The sequence below is a fragment of the Coprinopsis cinerea genome (genome assembly GCF_000182895.1).
Source record: "Coprinopsis cinerea okayama7#130 chromosome 10 map unlocalized cont3.10, whole genome shotgun sequence".
Taxonomy (NCBI): Eukaryota; Fungi; Basidiomycota; class Agaricomycetes; order Agaricales; family Psathyrellaceae; genus Coprinopsis; species Coprinopsis cinerea.
In genome coordinates this window covers 480,354-503,341 of record NW_003307535.1, presented here as the reverse complement: position 1 = coordinate 503,341, position 22,988 = coordinate 480,354, and the positions used below count along the sequence as shown (strand labels likewise).

The 22,988-nt window shown below is 52.4% G+C and overlaps 5 protein-coding genes across 5 annotated transcripts; 1 reads left to right on the top strand and 4 right to left on the bottom strand.

Annotated features, from left to right (window-relative positions):
* Positions 1–1,538, bottom strand: CC1G_01618 (alcohol dehydrogenase superfamily protein; the record flags this gene model as incomplete). Its single annotated transcript, XM_001833889.2, has 9 exons — positions 1,443–1,538; positions 1,290–1,385; positions 1,185–1,225; positions 923–1,133; positions 720–868; positions 514–664; positions 343–459; positions 208–293; positions 1–157 (listed from the first exon to the last, which is right to left on the bottom strand). The coding sequence occupies exons 1-9, from the start codon at positions 1,482–1,484 to the stop codon at positions 1–3; spliced, it is 1,050 nt and encodes a 349-aa protein (XP_001833941.1). The 5' UTR covers positions 1,485–1,538.
* A 349-nt stretch (positions 1,539–1,887) lies between these two features.
* CC1G_15269 (hypothetical protein) lies at positions 1,888–2,193 on the top strand (the record flags this gene model as incomplete). Its single annotated transcript, XM_002910315.1, has 2 exons — positions 1,888–2,109; positions 2,152–2,193. The coding sequence occupies 2 exons, from the start codon at positions 1,888–1,890 to the stop codon at positions 2,191–2,193; spliced, it is 264 nt and encodes an 87-aa protein (XP_002910361.1).
* A 381-nt stretch (positions 2,194–2,574) lies between these two features.
* On the bottom strand, positions 2,575–5,189 carry CC1G_01617 (hypothetical protein; the record flags this gene model as incomplete). Its single annotated transcript, XM_001833888.2, has 4 exons — positions 5,142–5,189; positions 4,623–5,092; positions 3,974–4,413; positions 2,575–3,915 (listed from the first exon to the last, which is right to left on the bottom strand). Exons 2-4 carry the CDS (start codon positions 5,008–5,010, stop codon positions 2,575–2,577), a joined length of 2,169 nt encoding a protein of 722 aa, XP_001833940.2. The 5' UTR covers positions 5,011–5,092; positions 5,142–5,189.
* A 12,042-nt stretch (positions 5,190–17,231) lies between these two features.
* Positions 17,232–18,220, bottom strand: CC1G_15268 (hypothetical protein; the record flags this gene model as incomplete). The annotated part of the gene is made up of 6 exons (XM_002910314.1): positions 17,232–17,345; positions 17,370–17,602; positions 17,745–17,768; positions 17,828–18,009; positions 18,050–18,163; positions 18,207–18,220. 6 exons carry the CDS (start codon positions 18,218–18,220, stop codon positions 17,232–17,234), a joined length of 681 nt encoding a protein of 226 aa, XP_002910360.1.
* A 2,572-nt stretch (positions 18,221–20,792) lies between these two features.
* CC1G_01612 (hypothetical protein) lies at positions 20,793–21,682 on the bottom strand (the record flags this gene model as incomplete). Its single annotated transcript, XM_001833883.2, has 3 exons — positions 20,793–21,272; positions 21,325–21,451; positions 21,510–21,682. 3 exons carry the CDS (start codon positions 21,680–21,682, stop codon positions 20,793–20,795), a joined length of 780 nt encoding a protein of 259 aa, XP_001833935.2.
* Between the last annotated feature and the right edge of the window lie 1,306 nt (positions 21,683–22,988).

Sequence of the window (22,988 nt, the reverse complement as noted above, 5' to 3'; positions counted from 1 at the left end):
TTAATTCTGGGCAACCTGGATGACGATCTTGCCGACGTGCTTCTGAGACTCGAGGTGGGCCCAGGCGTCAGCAGCTTGATCGAATGGGAAGACCTTATCGACGACTGGACGCGTGGTCTCTGGGTGGGCTTCAATGAGCCTGTTCATAGCCTCGAACCTGAAGAAGTTAATCGAAACGCCAAACCAGGGGTAAAATAGAGCACGTACTCAGATACCGGGCCGATGTAAACACCTCTCACGAGGATGGACTTGCTGATGACAGGGAGGATGACGTCCATGGTGGTTCCCTCACCCTTTTCGGTTGTGAGCATCGGGAAGGATGAGCGATTCGATGACACTTACCTGACCAACGAAACCGATGACTTGAACAGAGCCACCGATCCTCACAGAGCTGAGAGATTTGGCGAGGGTTCCGGGGCCACCAACTTCAATAACACGGTCGACTCCCCTTCCGTTCGTCTAAAATCCATGCTTAGCCATCGTAGTGCCATGAGCGCCAACGGAATCACTCACAATCTTCTTGACTTCCTCATCCCAGTTAGGCGTCTTGTTGTAGTTGATAACATGGTGAGCGCCGAGCTTCTTCGCAATCTTCAGCTTCTCGTCGGAGGACGAGGTGGCAATGACGGTTGCGCCGGATGCGACGGCAAGCTGCAGTCCGAAGCTGTAGGTCTATATTTAGCACACCCAACAAAGTTCGATCAGGGAGAGGCACTCACATAGAGACACCACCAGTTCCAAGAACGAGGACAGTTTCGCCTGCGCGAACGGGCGTGGGGCCGACAAGAGCGTTGTAGGCAGTCAAGGCTGCGCATGGGAGGGTGGAGGCTTCAACGTAGGAGAGGTGGGAAGGAATTGTGACGAGGGACTGGTAGAGGCCTTTTAGTAACCGACGCACGCCGAGAACAGAGAAAGAACGTACGTGGGCAGGGAAGGTTCGGTATTGAGTCAAAACTCCGGGGGATTGGCCACCCAGCGAGGACTTGATAGATTCAGGGGTAGGGTCTCCGTGCAAGTGGTCGGTGCAGAAGTTGGCGCAAACACGGTCACCAACTTTCCATCCCTTTACTTCTTCTCCAACAGCAACAATCTCTCCAGCCATGTCAGAGCATGGGACGATGTTCTCAGAGACTCTGTACAATAGGTTGAGCGGAAGGTTCAAGATAAGAATTGCTGAGACTCACCCAACATTGTAGAACCCCTTGGCAATGGCGAAATCGCGGTACTGGATTCGGGAAACTAGTGTCAATCGAACTGGTCTCGAAAGTACGATTTGTTGGTGAATGTACCTGCAACGAAACGGCGTGGACCTTCACCAAGACTTCATCATATCGGGGCTTTGGAACGTCCACTTCTTGTTGCTTGAGATTTCTGTAGTCCCCAACCTGTATCGCGATGATGTCAACGTCACATTCAAATGAACTCTTGTGGAGTTTGCTTACCTTGGGAAGAACGTACTGAATGGCCTTCTGAGGAACAGACATCGCGGCTGATAAGGTTTAGACGATTAAGAAGCTGTCGATACTAGCCGGGACAACTGGACGACAAAGGCTCTTCCACCCACCCTCCGGTATATATACGCTGAAAAGTGGCTTATAAACACCATGGGGAGCAAGCTGATAAATCGAAAGCAATGTTTCTACGGGTTTCTTTCCCGTTCCGCGACGCTTGGAAACATTCTTGGCTCATGGATGTCATCATAGGAGTGTCGCAATTTCTTTCAGCCACCGATTTTTCTCTCCGCGATTGCTTTTCTTGGCTTGAATATTTGACGCGCGCAACTCGCATCAAGGATGAATTGATGGAAGAATTCCCGCGCCCCCTTCGTTTTCGAGCATCCGGCGGGAGCAAAACCCTTGAACCGACACAGCTCCCTGCAGCATCATCATGCCTTCCGAGAAGTACACAGTTGCTGGCCCGAAGAACCATTACATTCTTCTTTCCATTGAACCTCCTACGAACGACGCTCTTAGCGTACGAAAAGCCATCGCAGATTCGCTGGCCGAGTCCTTTGGAGAAACAAGCAGCGCGATCCCAGTGGATGTTATGTCGATTGCGGAGAACGGGGAAGAAATGGTGGTCAGGGCACACATAGAGTGGGGAGATGTAGTCAGTTTGCCGATGTTGACTCACTAAACGGTTCCAACATAGGGATGCACCGAAGATCCTGGCCTCTGTGATTACATCTTCTAAACCACGATTGTCGGTTCTTCAAGACTCACCCTTCTTGCCTGCCCTCACGCGAAGCTGGCAACGTACTTGGTGATCTTTGCAATGTAGTATTCCCGAACCCGAAGAAACAGATGCAAAGCGTTATATATTCCACGAGAGCAAGTTTAACTAAAGCAGGGACTGATAATATTACAAGTAGCTAAAAGGTCGTCTTTTAATCAAACGAGAGCGATGCAAACTTTACGATGAGAGGTAAGCTACGTTCGAGAATCGAAATCATGGAGTACGTGGTCGACCTAGAGTACAAAGTGACTTCCGTTAAAGCATTAGGTCCGTCGGGTGTCGTAGATCATATGCGTTCGTCTAAGCTGTGTCTGGCGAAAAAGAATGGAAAGGGAGACCTCATGAAGGCGTCAACCCAGGCGGCGCGAACGCCTCTTCCGTTGGCGACTTGCCACTGCCCATCGTCGCCGTGTGGTACGAGGAGACCTTGGTGCTCCGGCTTCCATTCGTCGAGTCCAGGTAACGGTCGTCCTCGTGATCGAAGAACAGGTTGCGCGCAATATCATCGAGATCCCTCGAAGCGCGCTTGCCACTACCAGACGGAAGGTCCAAATGCGACGGGCTCTCTGGGGGAGGAACCTTCTTCACACTGTGCACCGTATCGATGAGCTCCCCTATCTCCGAGATGTCGTGTGAGCTGCTGTTGTGGAAGAACGTCCCTGTGCCGGTGGGGTTGGGCGAGTCCGCGCTGGCGTTGGATGTCCCAGTCAACAGCCCCAACGCAGCTAACCTCTCGGCTTGCACCATTAAGCTGTTGGTACGGCTCGAGGGTTCGCTTGGGGTCGAGCTCCGTGAGGCCAGGCCGTCGGCACTGAGCATCGAGAGGAGGGTGTTCCTGGTGGGCGGGCGACTCGATCTGGTCTGGAAGCTGTGTCGGGTGTTTCCGTCCGCGAGCAGGCTCGATGCCGCGATGCTGCTTCCCATCTCCCTGGAGCCCATCGACTCAATGGTCGGCATGCGCCTCACCAGGCCGTTCATCATGGGAACCTGCGTATCCGCAGGGTAGGGTTGGCCGAATTCGTTGTAGCCCAGAACAGGGGGTAACGTTGGGCGGTTACCGTAGAAGTCATCCTCCTCTCCTTCGTCGTGGTTGGATTGCCTGACCGTGGTGTCTCCATTCTCGGCACCATCGTCGTCGTCCGAGGAAGAAGTCCACTCGTGCTCCTGTTCGGGGGAGGCTGTTCGAATCCTGGGTGAACTATCGCCCGTGTAGCGAGAGGAAGCCCTGTCCCCATCCGATCTCGCAAATTCGAGAGCATCGTCTGTCTCCCTGTGGATCTGGGAGACCAGGGAAGTGAACCGATCCGAGAAGCCACCGAAGTCACCACTCTCCCTCTCCTGTTCAGGAACAGAGGCGAGCAGCGAGGTAGGGGGGTTGCGGTGACTCTCAGCCGATAGTAGGCCCGAAGAATGCGAGCGCTGGAGGCGGAGACCGCGGGGCGATCGGCCTGTCCTTGAAGAGAGCAACGAGGCGTCTGACGCGAGGTGGCGAGAGTCGAGATTGACTTGGGAGGCGGAAGCGTGAGTGGTTGGAGTCTCGGAGATGGGGTGTACGCCGTTGACATGGGAAGAATGGAATGAGCCTGCATCAGAGGGTTTGTGGCGATGTTTGTCACGGAATCGTCGAGGTTTAATGGGATTGATACGGCGAATCTTGACGAGAATGAAATGATATCCAAACTGGAGGCGAAGTACATCATGAGCGTCTGAATGTCACACAGAAGTAAGAGGCACCTACAATGAAGAGAGCAGTGACAAGTAGACGTAAAGTTGAGAGTACAACCCAGAAACCCCACGTCGACGCTTGACCTCTACAGTACTCGGCACGTCTGGACCAGACCACGTCAATGTCCATATAGCACCTATACTTCATCCGCAACTGCAAGTCCGGGGAATCTTTCCAAGCGAAAAGCAGCGCAAAGTTGACCGCAGCAGGCGCGAAAAGGAATAGCAGGGAGGTATACGTGAGTGTCCAGTACATCGTGGAGACGGAGTGGTTCGAGAGGCCACTAAGGACCAGTTGAGACTGAAAGAATGACAAGGTTGAGGCACAGACTAGGAAGGCAAAGCAGAGTCCGGAGCTGATCCCTAGTGCAAGGGAGGCCGTCTGTCCAGCATTGGATTCGAACATCGTGAACGATAAAAAATATCGAACGGCATTGTAAATGGCCCATCCACCTGGAACAGCAGAAACATGTTAGATCGCGACATTTTCACAAAATGGCTGCCTAGCAACGAAGATACGCCGTAGAGTGCGGTGCAGATCATATGGTGAATTCCATTGCATCCCCGTTCAATACCACTTCGGGACATATCAGGCGGACGAGCACAGCGGGCCACAAAGCCCGCAGGACAAAGATAATAACTGGAGCAACCGGTGTACTCACCAATGGCAATTTCGAATGCGATCCTAGCCCAACTCCACCTCTTGGAAGCTCTGCGCCGTGCAGGCTTCCAATGGGTTGGTTTCTCCGTTTCGACGAACGTATTCTCCTCCGTAAGGTTCGGAGATGCCCATGGGTGATTCGGAATGCTTGGGGAGGCAACATCTACCCTCGATCCCCCCGTTTCTCTCGTCGGACCCCCGAAATACGTATCTCTAGACGAGTTACTTGGTGGCAAAAGTGGTTCCGTTGGATGTGAGTGGAAAGTCGAATCCGTCTGAACGGTTACGCTCGACACCGTTGATAGGTTTCTCGAGTGAGGTGGCACATTGGCGCGGCCCTGTAACGATTCCCGGGTATATATCGAGTTGTGGAGGTATACAGCCGACATTATGCGTTCACTTGCTTCAATGGTATCCCATTCATGCAGCAAGAACGGGCAGAGGCGTGGATCGAAATGCTTCTGGAATTCTCTGTGGATTCATGAGCTCGTTACAGCATTTAAGAAATTGGAGCACCCACAGAAATACAGGAAGAAGAAAGCGCCAAAGGACACGTCGCGGTGGTGGCAGAAGGGAATGAAGTTCAGACGGTCGGCCATATTTGGGCATTCGAACTTGCCTTTCTCGGCGTGATTGATGGGACTTGGCATTTTCTTCTTTTGGGCTGGAACAAAACAACGCGTGGTCTCGGCCAAATAGACGCCCACCACCTGAGCGCGACAGCCCTTCTTGGATGTCCTGCCCTTGGTGGAGGATACCTTGTTTACCTGAATCCCAAAGTAAAACCTCCCATCTCTATTGCAATCTTAAACATCTTTGTTGATCATCTACCCCGCCTGTCTCACCTCTGCCTTTTCCCTGTACATACTCATAAGGTTGCTTGAATGTGTCAGACGACGAGCCCCGTTGACGAGTCAACAAAGGGTGAACTCATAGTGTATCCCCATGTGCACTGTAGCTGACGGGTAAGGGCTCGGAACCGATGGACGTAGTATACCATCATCGTAGACGCACCGTTTTGTCGACGTGAAAGACCGAACGCGGCACCTTGAGCAACGATGGACCTTAATCGCATTAGCCTATAATGTGGCAATACAACGAGCCGCGTCTCCAGATAGAGGGAGATATTGAGGAAGCTACACCCTCCCTCATCCTGAATGACACGCGACTTAACGCCAGTTCTAGTGTTGTTGCGAGGTGAGGTGGAGGTACCTCAAGGTGAATGGTGGCGTTACCTCAAGTTACCTCGTTGGACCTTGAGGTCCATTCCCACGAATACCTATTTCTATACTGGGGATGAGAAAATCAAAAGTTGCAATGAACACGAACAACGCTCGCGGTAAGAGCAAGTTTCTTAACTAGTTACTATTCAAAGGTGTTTGTCTATCCAGAAGGTCATTAGTATGAAATGAAGGGTATTCCGCAGTTTGTCGGCCATATCCCAAGGTCTCGAGCTGCCCCAAGCACCTGTTCACGTTGAATTGGGAATTCGGTATTAGAGGTCGGGAAGTATAAGTGGCCGCATCAGACAAAACCAAATAGCTGCTATCTGAGATTTAGACGTCCTTATTTCGCGGTTACGCCGCCCACTTGCAGTTTAGAGAGCCCTTGTGTGGGATAGTAGGACCCCTGTGATATCGTGGTTAGAGGTCTCTTACCTATGCCAAGAAGAAGCAACAATTGAAGCCTGCGAGTAATTTAGCGAACAGTTGTATGTGAGGGATAGTCCTTATTTCACAGGTAGGTCTTATTTCAAGGTTAAGGCCTATTTCATCGATAGGCCAGAGTCCCGAAGTATTGCAATTCGCGAAACACATCTTATTTCACCAATAGCACTGGCAGTCACTACAATCTAAATATATACCTTATTCTATGAATACCGCTGGTCGCCCCACGACCGCCACCCGGGCGCCAAGCCCCACACTCCCCCAAGCGAATCGGTGAAAACGTGTCGACTCGCCAACGCGACGACGAGCGCTAGGCGCGTTTGTGAACGACTATCTTCTCGGACCAAGAGTCTGGTTCACGAGACTACGTTTGTGGGTCTCAAGAAGCTCGAAATCTGTGAAGGAAAACCTACCTTACCTTTACAAAAAGAAAAAAAGAAAAAAGGCGCTCGAAGTAAATTCCAAGATTATCATACAAAATCTACAACTTCTGCACGCCATCCATCCCTCCCGTGGCCCGAGTAAGCGCTCCGAGTAAATGGTGCGCCCCGTGTACGGGCATACCGAAATGTGCTCTGCAAAACATCACCCTGAAGCTTCACCCAAGAAGAGTCTCACCGCAGTTCTATCCTGCTGATCGCAATGAGGAATGACCATGAGCAGTATCTTCTTGTTGCCGGCCGAGGGGGACGATGGTGTTGGTCCAACTGTCGTGAACAGCCGGTATAGCCCCTATTTTTCATCTTATCTTATCTAATCTGTTTCGCATCTTATCGTTCCACTTTCCTTTACTCCTTCGCCTCCTTATTCCCTCTATGGACTCTTTCACTCATGGAACACTGCCTCGCATTGCCCTTTGCCCTACTCTATCGTCCTTATTGTTACGCACTGCCTTCTGACACGACTCTGACACCTTCATTGTTCCATTATTGGTTTCATTCTTGTTCTTCGCGCAGCCTTCGCGCAGCCTCATGACCTTTCTTATTGTTCTTCGATGTTTCACCATTTGTTCGTCATTCTGACTCACTGCGGCTATGTAGACAGTAGAATAGGTATATAAGCTAGGTAGTCTGCTCTGTATTTCCTCAGCTTGACCTCTTCGTCAATACATCGCTTCAGCCTTCATCTGCATTCGTCGCTCATCGCTCTTATCTTACTCGCCGCTCTTATCTGCTCCGCATCACTGGTCTTTGGTTTGGTTTAGTGTTCGCTCTTCGCGACATTAGGTCAAGCTACCCCCGTGCACTGGCAACGCCGATCGTTGTCCCTGCATTCCGGATCCCCTGGCACTCTGGTTGACCTGCCGATCAGGTCTTACTCTGGCAACTCTGGTTTTCCGACACCGTCAAGATTAGCTGCGCAGGATACCCACACTTCTTCGCCTCTAGTAAAGACCTCAACCCTGACAAGTGGTTTGGCATCGACTGCCACCTCGATAGCAAGGAAGAGGTTGTAGAGTGTGACAGTTCCCCCTGCCCCTACCGCCTCAGTCTCCGGCCCACCTTTCACCAGTTACGACGCCTCCAGACAGCCAGCTTCTACGCTGCTGTTTGCACCTCCGACAACGCCGTAAAAGCCCGCGAATTTGCCGAATCCAGGAAAGAAGAATCGAAGAAGAAATCCCCACCAGTAACTCCGCCGCCAACCGTCACACAGCTCTTACCAGAAGATTCTCCCCAGTCTTTCCATTCCGCCGACTCTACCCCTGCCCCAGTAACAGCAACCACCAGCACCGCACCAAAGTCCTTTCGCCCTCCGTCAACATCATCTGAAGAAGACAGTGAGGAAGAGGACGACAACGACAAGGAAGACGAATCCGAAGAAGAAGACTCCGAAACACCCGTCCCCTTTCACGTTACCTACGCCGCATTAGCAGAAGCCCTTCCCGCAGTAACAAGTCTCCGCCCGCTCCGGACACTCCACCCCCACCACAGCCCTTACCCTCACTCCTCGCCGCGCCCTCACACCACTTCCCATCCCCAGGGAGTCGGAGGACACGTCTGTTGCCCAACGCTCAGATAACGAACCTCCCACTTCCACCTTATCACCATCTTTATTATCCCCACCCACTTCTCTGCCGCTCGTCCAACAAGACCCCGTTACCAAACCCGCAAAGCCTATCCCCGATCTCAGTATGTCCGACACCACTCTTCTCAAGTTGCTTGCCGAGCCAACAAGAGACTACCAGGCGTATCCAGCAATCCCTGGATAAGCTCACGGCTGCTAAGACCGCTTCCACTAGAAGCCCCGTCAAAGCGCCTGAGCCCTTCAAGGGTGACTCTAGTGATACCCAGCGATTCCTCCGCTATTTCACCAACTGGGCCTCCGCCGAGTCCGAACTCAAAGGAGATGACAAGAAGTGGATCTCAGCTGCCCTCTCGTACCTTCAGGGTGCTGCTGCCTCCTGGGCTGTCCAATACCTGGATCAGATTGCCGCCCACGAGGCTGCTGCCGACGCTGCTCAGAAGGCCGCCCACCCCTGGCCCTTCAGTGGCGATTGGTCCACTTTTGTGGCTGCCTTCAAGAAACGCTTCCAACCCGCCGACCAGGAGAAAGCAGCTGAAGCCCAGCTCGAGGCCCTTACCCAGGGACTAAACAATCTGCTTCCCAGTTCGCAGCCAAGTTCATGGAGATATTTCCCCGCACCGGTCTATCCCAGAAGGATGGTATGGCACGATTTTCGTCGCAAACTCAGTTCCAACGATCGCCTCATGCTGGATCTTATCGCCATCACCAAACCGGACGATGCCAAGCCCAAGACCCTTCAAGACTACTGCGACATCGTCAACCAGAACGATTTTACGTTTCACGGAAGCAGCGCCTCCTTCTTGACCCCGACTGCCTCGTCTCGCTCTGCCCCTGCCCGTGACCCCTATGCGATGGACATCAACGCGACCCGAGTTGGACCTAGTGGCCGTTCCCGTGAGGACTTCCTCCAAGCAATGCGTGGACGATGCTTTGGTTGCGGATCCTCCGCCCACATCAAGAAGGACGGCAACCACGGCTCACTTCGTTGCAACCACTGCCAGCGTCTCGGCCACTCCGCTAACGTCTGCCAAGACAAGTTCATGGGCTATCCGCCCGGTCGAGGACTCACCCAACGTCGTCGCGTTGCTGCCACCCCAGGAGGTTCCCTTCTCGCTCTTCGATGACTCTTCCACACCCGCCGCCACCATTGCTGCCACTTCGCCTGCCCCACCTGCTGCCACCTCGTCTAACGTTTCACTCGCCGATCTCTTGGTTGCTCAGAAGAACCAACAGGACATCCTGGAGCGCCTCGAGAAGATCCAACAACAGGGTTTTTGAAGAGGGTGCCTGCTCGTGCTGCAAGGCACGCACCCCTTTTCTCCGCTGTACGCCGTCTCTGAGTATGATTCAATTTATTCATGTACCATTAGCTCTATACGCGAAATACACCCCCGGTTCCTCGCATTTCGCATTCGCATCAGACTCAGAGGCAGAAATCGTACGGCAAACCCCGCAGCAATGATCGATTGTGGCGCCACTGGCAAATTCCTGGACAAACCTTTTGTGGAGAAACACCGGATCACCGCTTATCCCCTTCGACACCCAATCCGACTTCTCAACATTGATGGAACCCCAAATCAGGCAGGATGCATCACCCACTTCGCTCGTCTGGAGCTCACGGTGGACGGCTACTCCGAGTGGACGGATTTCCTCATCACCGATCTCGGGGGGGAAGATGTCATCTTAGGTCTCCCTTGGCTTCGCAAGATCAACCCCCAGATCGACTGGCGGAAAGGCACACTAGAGATTTCCCCTCCTCGTATTTCCAGTGTCACCATCGAAGAAGTCCCCGATGAAGACGCGCAGCCCCCTCGAAAGGAACCCCCCTCCGGCAATGCCATTATTGAACAGATCTACAACGACCCCGATCCGCCCGTTCCTACCGCTTTCGACGATTCCCCGGCACCCGACCCTGACTTCCAACCAAGCGAACCTCCCCTCTGCCGCATCCGCGCTAACCGAGTGACCCGGCGGAAGTGGGTTCGCAAGGGATTGATCGAGGGACACAGGCGACGAACTTTGGTGTGCCGCAGGCTTCACATACTCCCAGCAGATTGCCGAGAAATCCCAGAAGGACAAACCCCAGAACGACATTCGAGGAGATGGTTCCACCCCAGTACCGACAGCACGCTTCCGTCTTTTCCGAATCCGAGTCTCATCGCCTCCCGGAGCACAAGCCTTGGGACCATGCCATCGACCTCGTTGCAGGAGCACCGGCCACCATGCGTACCAAAGTCTACCCCATGTCGCAGAACGAACAGAGAGGAACTGAACCGATTCCTCGAGGAGAACCTCAAGAAAGGCTATATCCGACCATCTAAATCGCCCCTCGCCTCCCCGGTCTTCTTTGTCAAGAAGAAGGATGGAAAACTCCGGTTCGTTCAAGACTATCGGAAGCTCAACGAGATTACGGTGAAGAACCGGTATCCCCTCCCCCTTGTCTCCGACATTGTCAACCGACTCCGCGGCGCCAAGTACTTCACCAAGTTCGACGTCAGATGGGGCTACAACAACATCCGTATCAAGGAAGGAGATGAATGGAAGGCCGCGTTCGCCACCAACCAGGGGCTCTTTGAACCATTGGTCATGTTCTTCGGCCTCACCAATTCCCCGGCAACGTTCCAAGCACTCATGAACTCGATATTTGCTGATCTCATTGCTTCAGGGAAGGTCGCAGTTTACTTGGACGACATCCTCATCTTCACGGCTACCCTCGACGAGCATCGCCAAGTCGTACACGAAGTCCTCCGTCGTCTCAAGAAGCATGACCTCTACCTTCATCCGGAGAAATGCGAGTTCGAGCGGGAAGAGATTGAGTACCTCGGCCTGGTCATTAGGGAGGGAGAAGTCCGTATGGACCCTGCCAAGGTAGAGGCAGTCCGCAACTGGCCTATCCCCCGCAACCTTCGCGCTGTCCGTGGGTTTTTGGGCTTCGCCAACTTCTACCGCCGTTTCATCAAGGATTTCGCTACTATCGCCCGACCTCTCAACGACCTTACTAAGAAGGACATGCCCTGGCAATGGAACGAGCCGCAACAACAGGCGTTCGACACCCTCCGAAACACGTTCACCTCCGCTCCAATCCTGACGTTATGGGACCCTGATCGACCGACTCGCGTTGAAGTAGACGCCTCCGGGTTTGCCACTGGAGGAGCCCTCCTTCAGAAGCTCGACGATGGACTCTGGCACCCCGTTGCTTTCCGCTCCGCCTCCATGCAACCGGCCGAACGCAACTATGAAATCTACGACCGAGAAATGTTGGCTATCATCGAAGCACTCAAGGACTGGCGACATTTCCTGGAGGGACTCCCCAAACCGTTCGAGATTGTTACCTGATCACTCCAACCTGGAATACTGGCGCACTGCACAAGATCTCAGTCGACGACAGGCCCGATGGTCCCTCTACCTCTCTCGCTTCAATTTCACGCTCACCCATCGTCCTGGAAAGGCCAACACCCAAGCTGATGCCCTATCCCGCCTCGACACTCATCAGGTTGCGGACGCAGAGGATAACAAGCAACAGGTTGTTCTCAAACCAGAGCTTTTCGCCAAGCTCGCAGCCGCCCACACCGTCTTTGCCAACCCCCTCGAAGATCGACTTCGTCGAGCCAGCGCCCGCGAATCTCAGGTCACTAGATGGACTCGCCCAACTCCCGCAAGTCAGGGCCTCGTCGCCTCACATCCGGACTCGCTGAATGGGAGGAAGACAACGTGCCTCTGTTTACTACAAAGGCCGTGTGTACGTACCTCCAGATGACGAACTCAGACGCGACGTCCCTCAAGCAGTGTCACGACGACCCCACCTCTGGTACATCCTGGCGTACATGGAACCCTCGAGCGAGTTGAGCGACAGTATTGGTGGCCAACGATGCGAGCCTTTGTCAAGAAGTATGTCGACGGCTGTGATGTCTGCGCTCGGAGGAAGCACGCCCAGCATCCTCGAGCTTCCACCCAGCCGTTGGACGTTCCTGAAGGACCTTGGGAGACAGTAGGAGTTGACCTCATTACCCAGTTGCCAGAAGCCCATGGATACGACGCAATCATCGTCTTCACCGATCACTACAGCAAGGTCCTTCACGCCCTTCCCTGCACATCTGACATCACCACCGAAGGCGTCGCAGACATCTACTATCGTGAAGTGTTTCGTCTCCACGGCCTACCACTCCGGTTCATCAGCGATCGAGGACCTCAATTCGCTTCTAAGGTCATGCGCACTCTGCTCAAGCGCCTCGGCATTGAGCCCAACCTCACGACCGCCTATCACCCTCAGGCCAACGGACAGACCGAACGGGCCAACCAAGAAATCGAGAAGTACCTCCGCCTCTACGTCTCCCGCCGACAGGATGACTGGGACAAGCACCTACCGATGGCCGAATTTGTGATCAACTCCCGCGTCCACTCTGCTCATGATCACTCACCCTTCGAAGTCCTCTATGGTTACATTCCTCACTTCAAACATCCCCATCGGCAAGCGAACCGAGATCCGCCCCTGTTGACGAGCGTGTCCAGCAGCTACAAGAAGCACGCAAGGATGTGGAAGCTGCCTTACGTCTCGAGAAGGCCCAACAGAAGGATGGTGTACTGAGTCCGGCAAGCGAACGGCCCATCAGTTCAAGGTTGGCGACTACGTTTGGCTTAACGCGAAGGACATCCAGATCAAGGTTCCGTCCCGCAAACTCGGCGATCTTCAACTTGGTCCGTACAAAGTTACCGAACGCATCGGCGACCTCGACTACCGCCTCGAACTTCCCCCGTCCCTCTCCCGTATTCATCCTGTGTTCCACGTCGACAAGCTCTCCCCCTGGAAAGGCAATGATGTCAACGGCATTTTGCCACCCCCGCCTGAGCCTGTCGAACTAGAGGGGGAGCTTGAATATGAAGTTCACGACATCTTGGACAGCCGTTGGAGAGGTTGAGGAAAGAATCGCAAACTGGAGTATTTGGTCAGTTGGAAGGGTTACGGGTCGACGGATGACACTTGGGAACCGGAGGAGAACCTGGAGCACGCACCCGAGATTGTGAAGGAGTTCCACCAGCGACACCCCTCTGCACCACGCCGCATCGCCGCCACCGTCTTCAGCTCTCTCCCCTGGCGCCCACTTGAGAACTTCACCGACGCTCCGCCTACCGACCTCGACTGGGAACTTGGACGTCGCCTACCATTGGTCATCGAGGACGATGAGGCTTAGAAGGGGGGTAATGTCGTGAACAGCCGGTATAGCCCCTATTTTTCATCTTATCTTATCTAATCTGTTTCGCATCTTATCGTTCCACTTTCCTTTACTCCTTCGCCTCCTTATTCCCTCTATGGACTCTTTCACTCATGGAACACTGCCTCGCATTGCCCTTTGCCCTACTCTATCGTCCTTATTGTTACGCACTGGCCTTCTGACACACTCTGACACCTTCTTGTTCCATTATTGTTTCATTCTTGTTCTTCGCGCAGCCTTCGCGCAGCCTCATGACCTTTCTTATTGTTCTTCGATGTTTCACCATTTGTTCGTCATTCTGACTCACTGCGGCTATGTAGACAGTAGAATAGGTATATAAGCTAGGTAGTCTGCTCTGTATTTCCTCAGCTTGACCTCTTCGTCAATACATCGCTTCAGCCTTCATCTGCATTCGTCGCTCATCGCTCTTATCTTACTCGCCGCTCTTATCTGCTCCGCATCACTGGTCTTTGGTTTGGTTTAGTGTTCGCTCTTCGCGACACCAACCCCGAAAATGAGAGGGTGAGCAGATGATTCAGACGAGACGTTCATCAATATCGGCTCCCCCAAAGCCACCCTTAGACGGTTCTAGGCCACCACATGGCAAAACACACGGCTCATAATGAAAGAGGTTGACCGGTAAGCATTCGTCGCCTTCAGTTATGTCCGCTTTTATGGAACCAGGGTCAGGAGGCGAGGTGCAAAAGGCAAAAGGAATGGGTGCTTGCACACAGGAATAATTGGATACTCCGTTCTCCCCTGGGACTATCTCCGTCCATAGGTGTTAGGGTCTCGAACATCCACCCACATCCACCCACAACCCACCAGCCTTGACCCGCACTCCCTGCACAATCTCACATGATCCCGCATGACTCCGCACATCCCCGCACTCGCCATCATCTCTCCGCATCCCGCATCTCCCACATCTCCGCCACATCCATCCCACTCCTGCACATGCGGACTCCCCGCATGTGTCCGCTCTATGGATGTCCGCATCCGCAAGTCCGCATCCGCATTTATGCGGAGAGCCGCCGGTACGACACGGCCCGCAACTGAGGGCCGGTGCGGACCGTGCGGAGAAACCTCGTAACCGCCCTCTAGGCGCCCAGACTCTACATGTGACCTCTTATACTTCCTTATGACTCCCTTCCTTGCTTTGCTATTGTTCTTTGGAATCGTCTTACTCATCCTCTTCGCATTCCGCGGTATTCCGCATTTCTTATGACTCAGTTTCTTCTCTTGTCCCAGACTTGTCCCAGAGTATATCCAGAGTATCTACAGATATATAAGCTAGCTAGATTTCTGTAGTAGATACTCATCCGGAATCTCGAATCAGACTTATACAGAACTTCTCCTCTGTCCAGTCTTGAGCCTTCAGGCTTGCTAGAGCTTTCCGCATACTCCGCATATCCGCACAGTGCTCCTGATTCCGTCTCCGCAAGGCTCTCTCCTCTCTCTCCTCGTCTTCCGCCGTAAGGCGCGTCTCTCTCTCTCCCTCTCCTCCCCTCTCCTTTCGGGTTGGACCATATACCACCAGCGTGGGCACAACGCAATACGTTGAGGCCAAGGTCCCTTCGACTCCGCAGACTCCGCAGTTCCGTAGAGTCTAACAATAGGGCTGTGATAAAATGTCTATTCATTGCTAAACGCCGCAGGTGGCTTTGTGTTGGAAAACTACAAGGTTAGTCGTATGGAGAGATTTCCACATTGACAAGCATGGAACAGGCTAGCAGTGTCAAGGGTAAGTGTATTTTCTTTTATCCAAGTTCAATATGTTTTCACCTAGGTAAGTAACTCTATGGCTTCTTGGAAAGCAGATCACTTTGCTTTTCCATTACATTTTTCAGGTTGTAGTGAACCGGAGCTATGGATTAGCGCCCATTCGCTGAGCGGCTGGGATCGCGACGTGGCGGGCCGCCTATCCGCCAGTGAACAGATCAAGGCGCATCCCGCCAATCCTAGGAGTCAACAGTAGTTATGTAGTGTGTCCTATCGAAAGAGCACTGAGAATAACAGAGCCTAAGTTTCCTACTTCAGATCTCCCATGTAAGTTGCAAATAGCACTAGTTGGCAAATAGTACTGTATCCATTAAATAAGACTAAGTACTGTTCCCCAAGTCAGTGTGCGTATCCAAATAACAAGGTATATTCATGAAATAAGGTACATATGGATTCATCCCGGTTGTTGATGAAATAAGCCTGCGTAATCTCGAAATAAGGCCTATTTATTATTGTCCGGTGCGGTCCCCCATAGGGAAGCACAGCACTCTTGCATATCCTTGAAGTCATAAGGTAGTAAAATGAGAATAGCAAATGAAGTATAGCAAGTTTAATGCACTCTGCATCGACAAGCGCTCGCGCTCGCTGCCACATCACCGTCCCGGAGATTCCGTTACAGGGATGGGAAAACACATCAAGGCCACCTCAAGGGACCTTGAGAACGCCACCATCACAAATACGGGACCTCAAGGTAACTCCACCTTGAGGGACCTCCACCTCGCAACAACACTGGATGTCTTCCCGTAAGGATCTGAAGTGGGTTATTGGGCAATAAACGACTTCAAATGGTTTTCCAAAAGATGCCGAACGCCACCATCAACGAAAAATGGCCTTTTCAGACAGTTCTAGATATCGCAGTCTGGCGAGGGGGTCAGAGGCCTCGCCAGATGAGGGACCACCCGATAAACACCTTCAGACGCGGGATAACGGCCGAATATGGAAATTGCCCCGGCGCGGCGGTCTTGGGCAATGCTTGGGGTCACAACCTCGGCGCTTCACTAAGTTAGTCCTTTTCGACGTTAATCTAGTGTATTGCGATGACAAGGACATACTGGAGCAACCTCTCACTCGATCTTTACAATCTGGGAAAGGAAAGCTAAGGAGATGTATATTTTCGACTCCATCTACTCTTCCTTCCACTCTATGGCAATCACACCACCTGGCAGGGCAATCATGAAAGTTCCTCTGAGCGCATCTGTATCGTATTTGCTCCCAATTGAAAGAGGTGAAGAGGGCTTAAGCGCTGACGAGCGCCGATGAAGGACGCCTGAGGGAAACCTTGGCACCGCGCCCGGAACCCCGATTTGATGGCTGCGGCCTTATATTCTCCTTTATCGAGGACAGAATATTTGTGGTTGTGGGGCGATATATTTATTACCAATTTCTCGATATTTTTCTTCCCACATTTCTGGAGCCGTTTATTCCTGCCAGATTCCTTACGGGAAGACACCCACTAGCCAGTTCCCACTCGCGAGCACTGAAGCCACCCTCCCCATCAAGCGTGGCCATCACCGAGAGGATGGTGCAGCTAAGTGGCGCAATTGACTCGTCCAGACTCGTCCCATACGCATGAGCGTACATAAAAAGGTGCCGTGGTTACAACCATCACCACGAGGCTGACCCTATGGTGTGACCGGCCCATCGCGCCGATTCCAGTGAACGACGTTCCAACTTCGAAAAATGCCAATGGACCTCAGGTAGGGCCTGAGCCACTTTCACAACCAATGGTCTCTATTTCTACGCCTAGGCAGCTTAGCTGGCAGGTATGTACTTGACGAACGTTGCACCGCGTGAAGTTCGAAGTGCCCCTGATGCGCCAAATGATCCGCCTTGTCACAATCGCCGGCGCCAAGCGGTGCAGCGCGCATGTCCTATCCTGTGCTGCCAGTCAAGCTGAGCGGCATAACAGAGTTAGACTAAATCCTCTTACTCTAGGATAACGACCTGGTAGATTCTGTTCCATCTTGCGGGCGAGTTCCGATGGTGCAAGTTGTAGTCAGGCTCCCCGCCGTTGCGAGGCTCGAGCGTCATGTAAAGATACTGTAAGTCCACCAGTATACATACGCCTGGCAATCTTTGACCCTGTCCAGGGGCTCTGAGCTCTGAACTACACCACAATTCAAGCGGCTCAGGGCGATCTTCGGCATCTTGCGGTATGGCAACTACGATGTTAATCTTTTCGCTGCGTATAGAAGCACGGTGACGTAGATAAGGCATGAAAAATGTGGCTCGAACTCGAGCGAACGGGAAAATCGGGTCATCGACCCGTTCCCGGGCACGCGGGGGAAAGGAAGGAGCTAATGAAACCCCAGCAGCCAATCCCGTTGGGACCGTTGGGGCTTCACGCCAGGCTTTTGACTTTCCAGAGCCAATGAGAGCTCAGAGACATCGTAAAAACATATCCCCAGGCGCCCATTTGACAGAGATAAGCCTACGCACATTGTGGCTCTTCAAGTGTCAACCCTGGTTCAAACAGGACAAATTAAGTGTTTCGCTCAGGCTGGAAAGATACGAGCACTCACCAGGACACGTCTGATTCTCCATCGGCGGATGATAAACCTTTCTTGATTTGGTCTTCCTATAATTTTTCCTGTCGCAACCAACTGTCGTCCGGACATTGGGGCCAGTGTCGAAGAAGTGTTTCGTTATGGCTCTAGGGCGGGCCGCGGATGACCTCTCCTCATGGTCCTCTCGGAGGAAGGGTCTGTAGATCGGTTCGCCACGGCTGTTCGATTTCAGCGGACCTGACCTTTCGCGAGAAATTCGATTTGCCTGCTTTGTAGCCAATTTCCGAAGGCGAAATTCTGTCTGCGCTGTTCTGGGATTTCACCCCTCCAGTCGACGATGCGAGGGCACCTCTAGGGTCAGGTATCATGGCTGTTCATACATGCGACGACTTACGGAGGAATCCACATCTCCGACTATCAATACAAGTACACTCTTCTTCTGATAAGTTCCTGTCATGGTGGAGCGAAAGGGATAGGAAACTGTCACTCCAGAGAAGGAGACCAATGTGGATGGGCTGCGCCTGAGGGCTTAAATAAACGACCTATGAGAGAACGCAAGTGATTGAAGAGGGAACCCTTCTGTCCGTATTGATGAAGACCTTATACGATTCCTTGCGGTCTAGACTAGAACTAGACACAGTCTACATGCTATGATTACCCAACTGCAGAACCCAGTCCTGTGCTCTCAGCCTCAATCCTCCCAAGACCCGTTACGAGGTATCATCCCTCTCGGACGCTTTCAATCCGCCCACCTATCGCTCACATGCCTGTACGGCCGGCGATGTCCATGGACTCCCAGACACTCATTAAAGCCCAAAGGCGCAAAATCTATCCTCCAGTTCCGCCGTCCAGGAGGTCATCTAGAATCTGGCTGAAGTGACGAGAATCTGAATCTAGAGTTTAAGTTCAAGTTCTGTGGCGGAGGCTTCGCTCACCCATTCCATCAATCTACCGTCTCTCGTCCGGATTTTCTCGACATGTTATCCCAGCTACGATGACGAAAGTATGTCCTCCATCTTCATGACAGTTGGCAGGCCGCTCGTTCCAGAGGTAAGAGAACTTCAATCTCCACTATTCGTTGAGAGGAATTCTCATACCCTGTTTCAGAAACAATCCAAGCGCTCATGTTTCTTCTCGCAATTTCAGTCTTGTTCCTGGGTTACGAACGCGGGACTTTGTCGCGAGTGCCCGGAGACGCCTTGTCTCCGGACGCTCGCAGCTTCCAGGAAAAAGGCGGGTAGAGGTACACGAAGTACATTACCCACCATTTGCACCATAGCGTCCAAGTCTTGGTATTTTTAATTTTCTGTTTCGGCGCCTCTTCCCTCTGAAGCGACTTATGACCGTGGAGAGTAGGTGTTTGATGTGTTGTAGCCACGAACCCTCGGGCTGAGTCCTTGCTTCCACTATGGGTAAATTCAAAACTTGCAACTCATGGTGCAGGTTTACTCTAGGTTACACCTCGCTGGTGATACCGATACCGGCTGTGGTGGAGCCTCCGTAGGATCAAACGTAACCACCACCCTGTCCTTCACGTTCACGAATCATTCCCTCAGACGCATTTGATCACGCCGCCCTTCCAACTGTCATATTCCAAACTCCGGCGCCTAATGAGAACAACCCATGAGTAAGGACGGTGGAGTTCGTCATGGTTCATCTCAACAGCAGGTCATCTATGTTGACTCCACGTCGACACGCGGTGGGAGCCCAAGACCAGCGAAATCAAGGACATGCCCTTAGCAGACCATGGCCATGGCCAGACATCGCAGGAATCGATCCATTTGCTGGGTCGTTTGCTTGGACTACTCAGAGCAGCCTTTAACAAAAGGAGAACAACGATAGATTGGTGGATGATGGATGACGTCGGTCTGAATCCGAATAGCCAGTGGACACGGTCCAGTATGTATACTATAGGCCTTGATTACCCTTCCAGCGATCCAATTCATTCGCAAAGGTGGTAACCTCACAATGGAAGTGATCTTATCAGATATCGCGATGTCAAGGGCATCGGGAGAGGGCACCAATCAGAGAGGTTTGTGATGGTGAGAAGGATGCAGAAACCACCTGGCACAGGCAATTGAAAGCGAGACGGAAAGGGGAGTAGAGTCCAAACCCACGGCTGAGTAACCCTGGGCGGCTCACACATCCATCGGGCGAAAGACATACATGTCACCAAATGGCGTGAACATCAGTGACACAGTTCGACCTGCTGGCTTGTCCACCTCTGGGAGCGCGGATCCCCGTTGCCTGACGTTTTGTCTTTTCTGGTTTGGTTGGGGGCGACGAACCAGCTTACCCAGGATCAAGTCGACACGGGTGGGACTTGAAGAGATCGACAGGCGTGTCCTCCGAATTTCAAGGAGGGAAGTACACTGTACCTTATCACTCGGACGCCGGTCACCTGTAAGGTGGTAAAAGACCTGAAAAGGGCATACATAGAAGTCACACTGAATTGGGACGGTGCCGCGGGTGAGGGAATAATTTCCAGGCAGTCAAAAACCTGTTTCTCATGTCGATAGTGAACTGCAAGCGCGCTAAAGCGCAAGGATATCTGATTGCGATGCCTATAAGAGGTAATTCCAACGTCAAACAAACTTTATTTGAAGAACTCAAGCGTCCCGACCGAGTGTGTTATTCCCGGAGATAAGGGATCTCCAGATGCTGGGCGAGCAAAGAGGATCCAAGGGTGCGAGGTCGAGTCGACGGAGATGGTAACCTTTCGTTCGCCAGGAAAAGAAAGTCATGGCCCCGGTACCCGCGTGACTGGCCCCATAGGCATCCAAGTATCAGACTGGGGTTGATGGGAGGTAGTGGGGCCCCGATAGGTGGATAAGGCCGCAGTAGTTTAGGGTGGATTCGGTAGAAGCAGCCGTCTCTGACCAGACGTGACGTTATCGCAAGGAACGGTGTCGCACAAGGATTGAAGCAAGACTCACGCAATGTCATATTCCAGGAGGCCAGTGGCCGCGCAGTCCCTACGTTACACCTTGCTCTTTTTCTGTTTTTTGGGCCTATCGTCACCCTCGGATTGGGCCCCTGGTCGTTTCCGTTTTGGTTTCTTCTCACCGGACTTGTCTGACGAGTTCTTCGTAGAAGGTCGTGTTGGCTCATCCACACCAGCGGGTTTCATAAACCCTTTCGGTGCCTCAGATGAGGTTGATAGTGGTGGATTTCCAGAAGATCTAGCCGTTTGTTGTTGGGAAGCACGAAGATCAGTACCAACGTTCGCAGTTTCAAATATCATCTGCCGGGCAGATTTGGTAGGCGCCGTCGTAGAAGCTGAAGAGGTATCTTTAGGTCTCGGCTTTTTGAGGTGTTCGAATCCTTTCAACCCAGATGAGCCCGCAGTTGAGATAGATACGGGTCTTGGATGGATCTTTCGTCCTTTTCCTGTCGCAGAAGTCGCGTCTTTGCCTGACACTGGCACATTGCTCTCCCCAGATTCTTCTTCTTCTGTACTCTGTGAACGGGATTGGTATCAAAAGGTATGTTTTATCGGGAGGGTTGCTTACTTGTTTTACAATTTCTTCGCCCTTCTTTCCAAAAACTCTCCGTCCACGAGGCTGAACGTCTGTGTCTTCGATGGATGACGCTGAAAACAAGAACGGTAGATATGACTCTTCATGAACCTGTGTTTCCCTGTTACTTGCCATTATAAGTTGACTGTACAGTATCGATAGCTCAAACGTAAGCTCACGAAGCCGCAGAACCTGTCGTCAACCCCCATCCTTCCCGGACTGCCTTGGGAACCTCCCATGCTCCGTCGTCCTTTACTTCAGCCTTTTCTAGTTGAACTTCCTTCCGTTCGCGCGCACGTTGCATAAACTTGAGGCTGAGAGTGCCGTTGCTCAGCGTTTTGGTGGTCGACATGACTGGAAATCGAGAATTGAAACGAGAATGTGGTGGACGACGATCAAGAAACCATTTTTGCTCGCCACTGGCGACGGCTGGTTCAATGCCAAGCGAGACAAACAAAGCCAAGCTAGATGCACCGCCACCAGAATGGGCGCTTAATCCCTCGGCGCTCGGAGTACCTCCTACCCACCCTTTTACAGCGTGTCGTGGTTGGGACGGCGGGTGTGAATGAATGCACTTATCGTCTCTTAAGCTAACCGATTAATAGTAGAGATGTCATACGCTTTGATCGCCTTCAAAATCAAGTGGAAATGTCAATGAGTAGCCCGAAACCTCATATAATCTAGAGTCACTAAACGGCGATCAGTCGGAGATTATGAAAGGTAAAAATCTAAATAAGACTCTATCCTCGCCTGTGGAAAGTTCCCCGAGTTATAAGGAAGTATGAATTGAGAGTCAGCGATTGTTACGATACGTCAACCCACAACGTCAACCTGCAGCATGTAGGTTTACTCCCCGGTAGTCAGAACAGCTTCAATGCCCGAATGAAGAAAGGGAAGAAATTTCACCCCGTCAAATATAAGTAGAATGAGCAATTTCGGCTAAGAAATTGCCGCACATGGCCTCTCGCACTTGCCATCGATGCCGTTCTGTTCTTCTGCCCGAGGCGTTTCAAAGTGCGGTGCAGTGGGCGCCATCGAACTACAGATCCTCCTGCTCAGCTCCGGTGAGCCTCAGAGCTAGCTTCTGATGACTCTGGTTCCTATGGTTCTGCTCTTCCAATCGAAGAAAACGGGTTGATCATGTCATCAGTACATCATAAATGGAAACGGAAGTCGTGCGGGTACCTTACTACGACGAAATCGCAGAACACATATGCACCCGCGCATTGGCATTTGCTCCGAGAGGCGCTACTGGATGGGTGCTTTACACACCTCAAAGGAATAGTGCTACTCGGATGATATAGAGATCATATCCATCGTCTCAGCCCCTTGGTAAAGATTACTTCTTCATCAGCTTCTCGCAACGCTCCGTCAGCGTCGAAGTGATGAAGTCGTCACTCGCTTCCAGACAAAGACGTACTTGCCTACTGGGGTTCCTTATTTACCGGACCTTGGCAGTGGCCGATCAATTCAAGGGCAGCCTGAGTATGAGCCGCCAGAAGTACGAATGCATCGCAGGGAAATAAAGCTATCCAAGGCTAGACTGCTTCCACCTCGAAGCGGATGTGGGACCGGTCCTGCCCAATGAATGGACGGGAAACGCCCTCGTTCTCGCAGATAGGGTGTTCTAAGGCCGACGAGTCACGAAACCGGTGCGA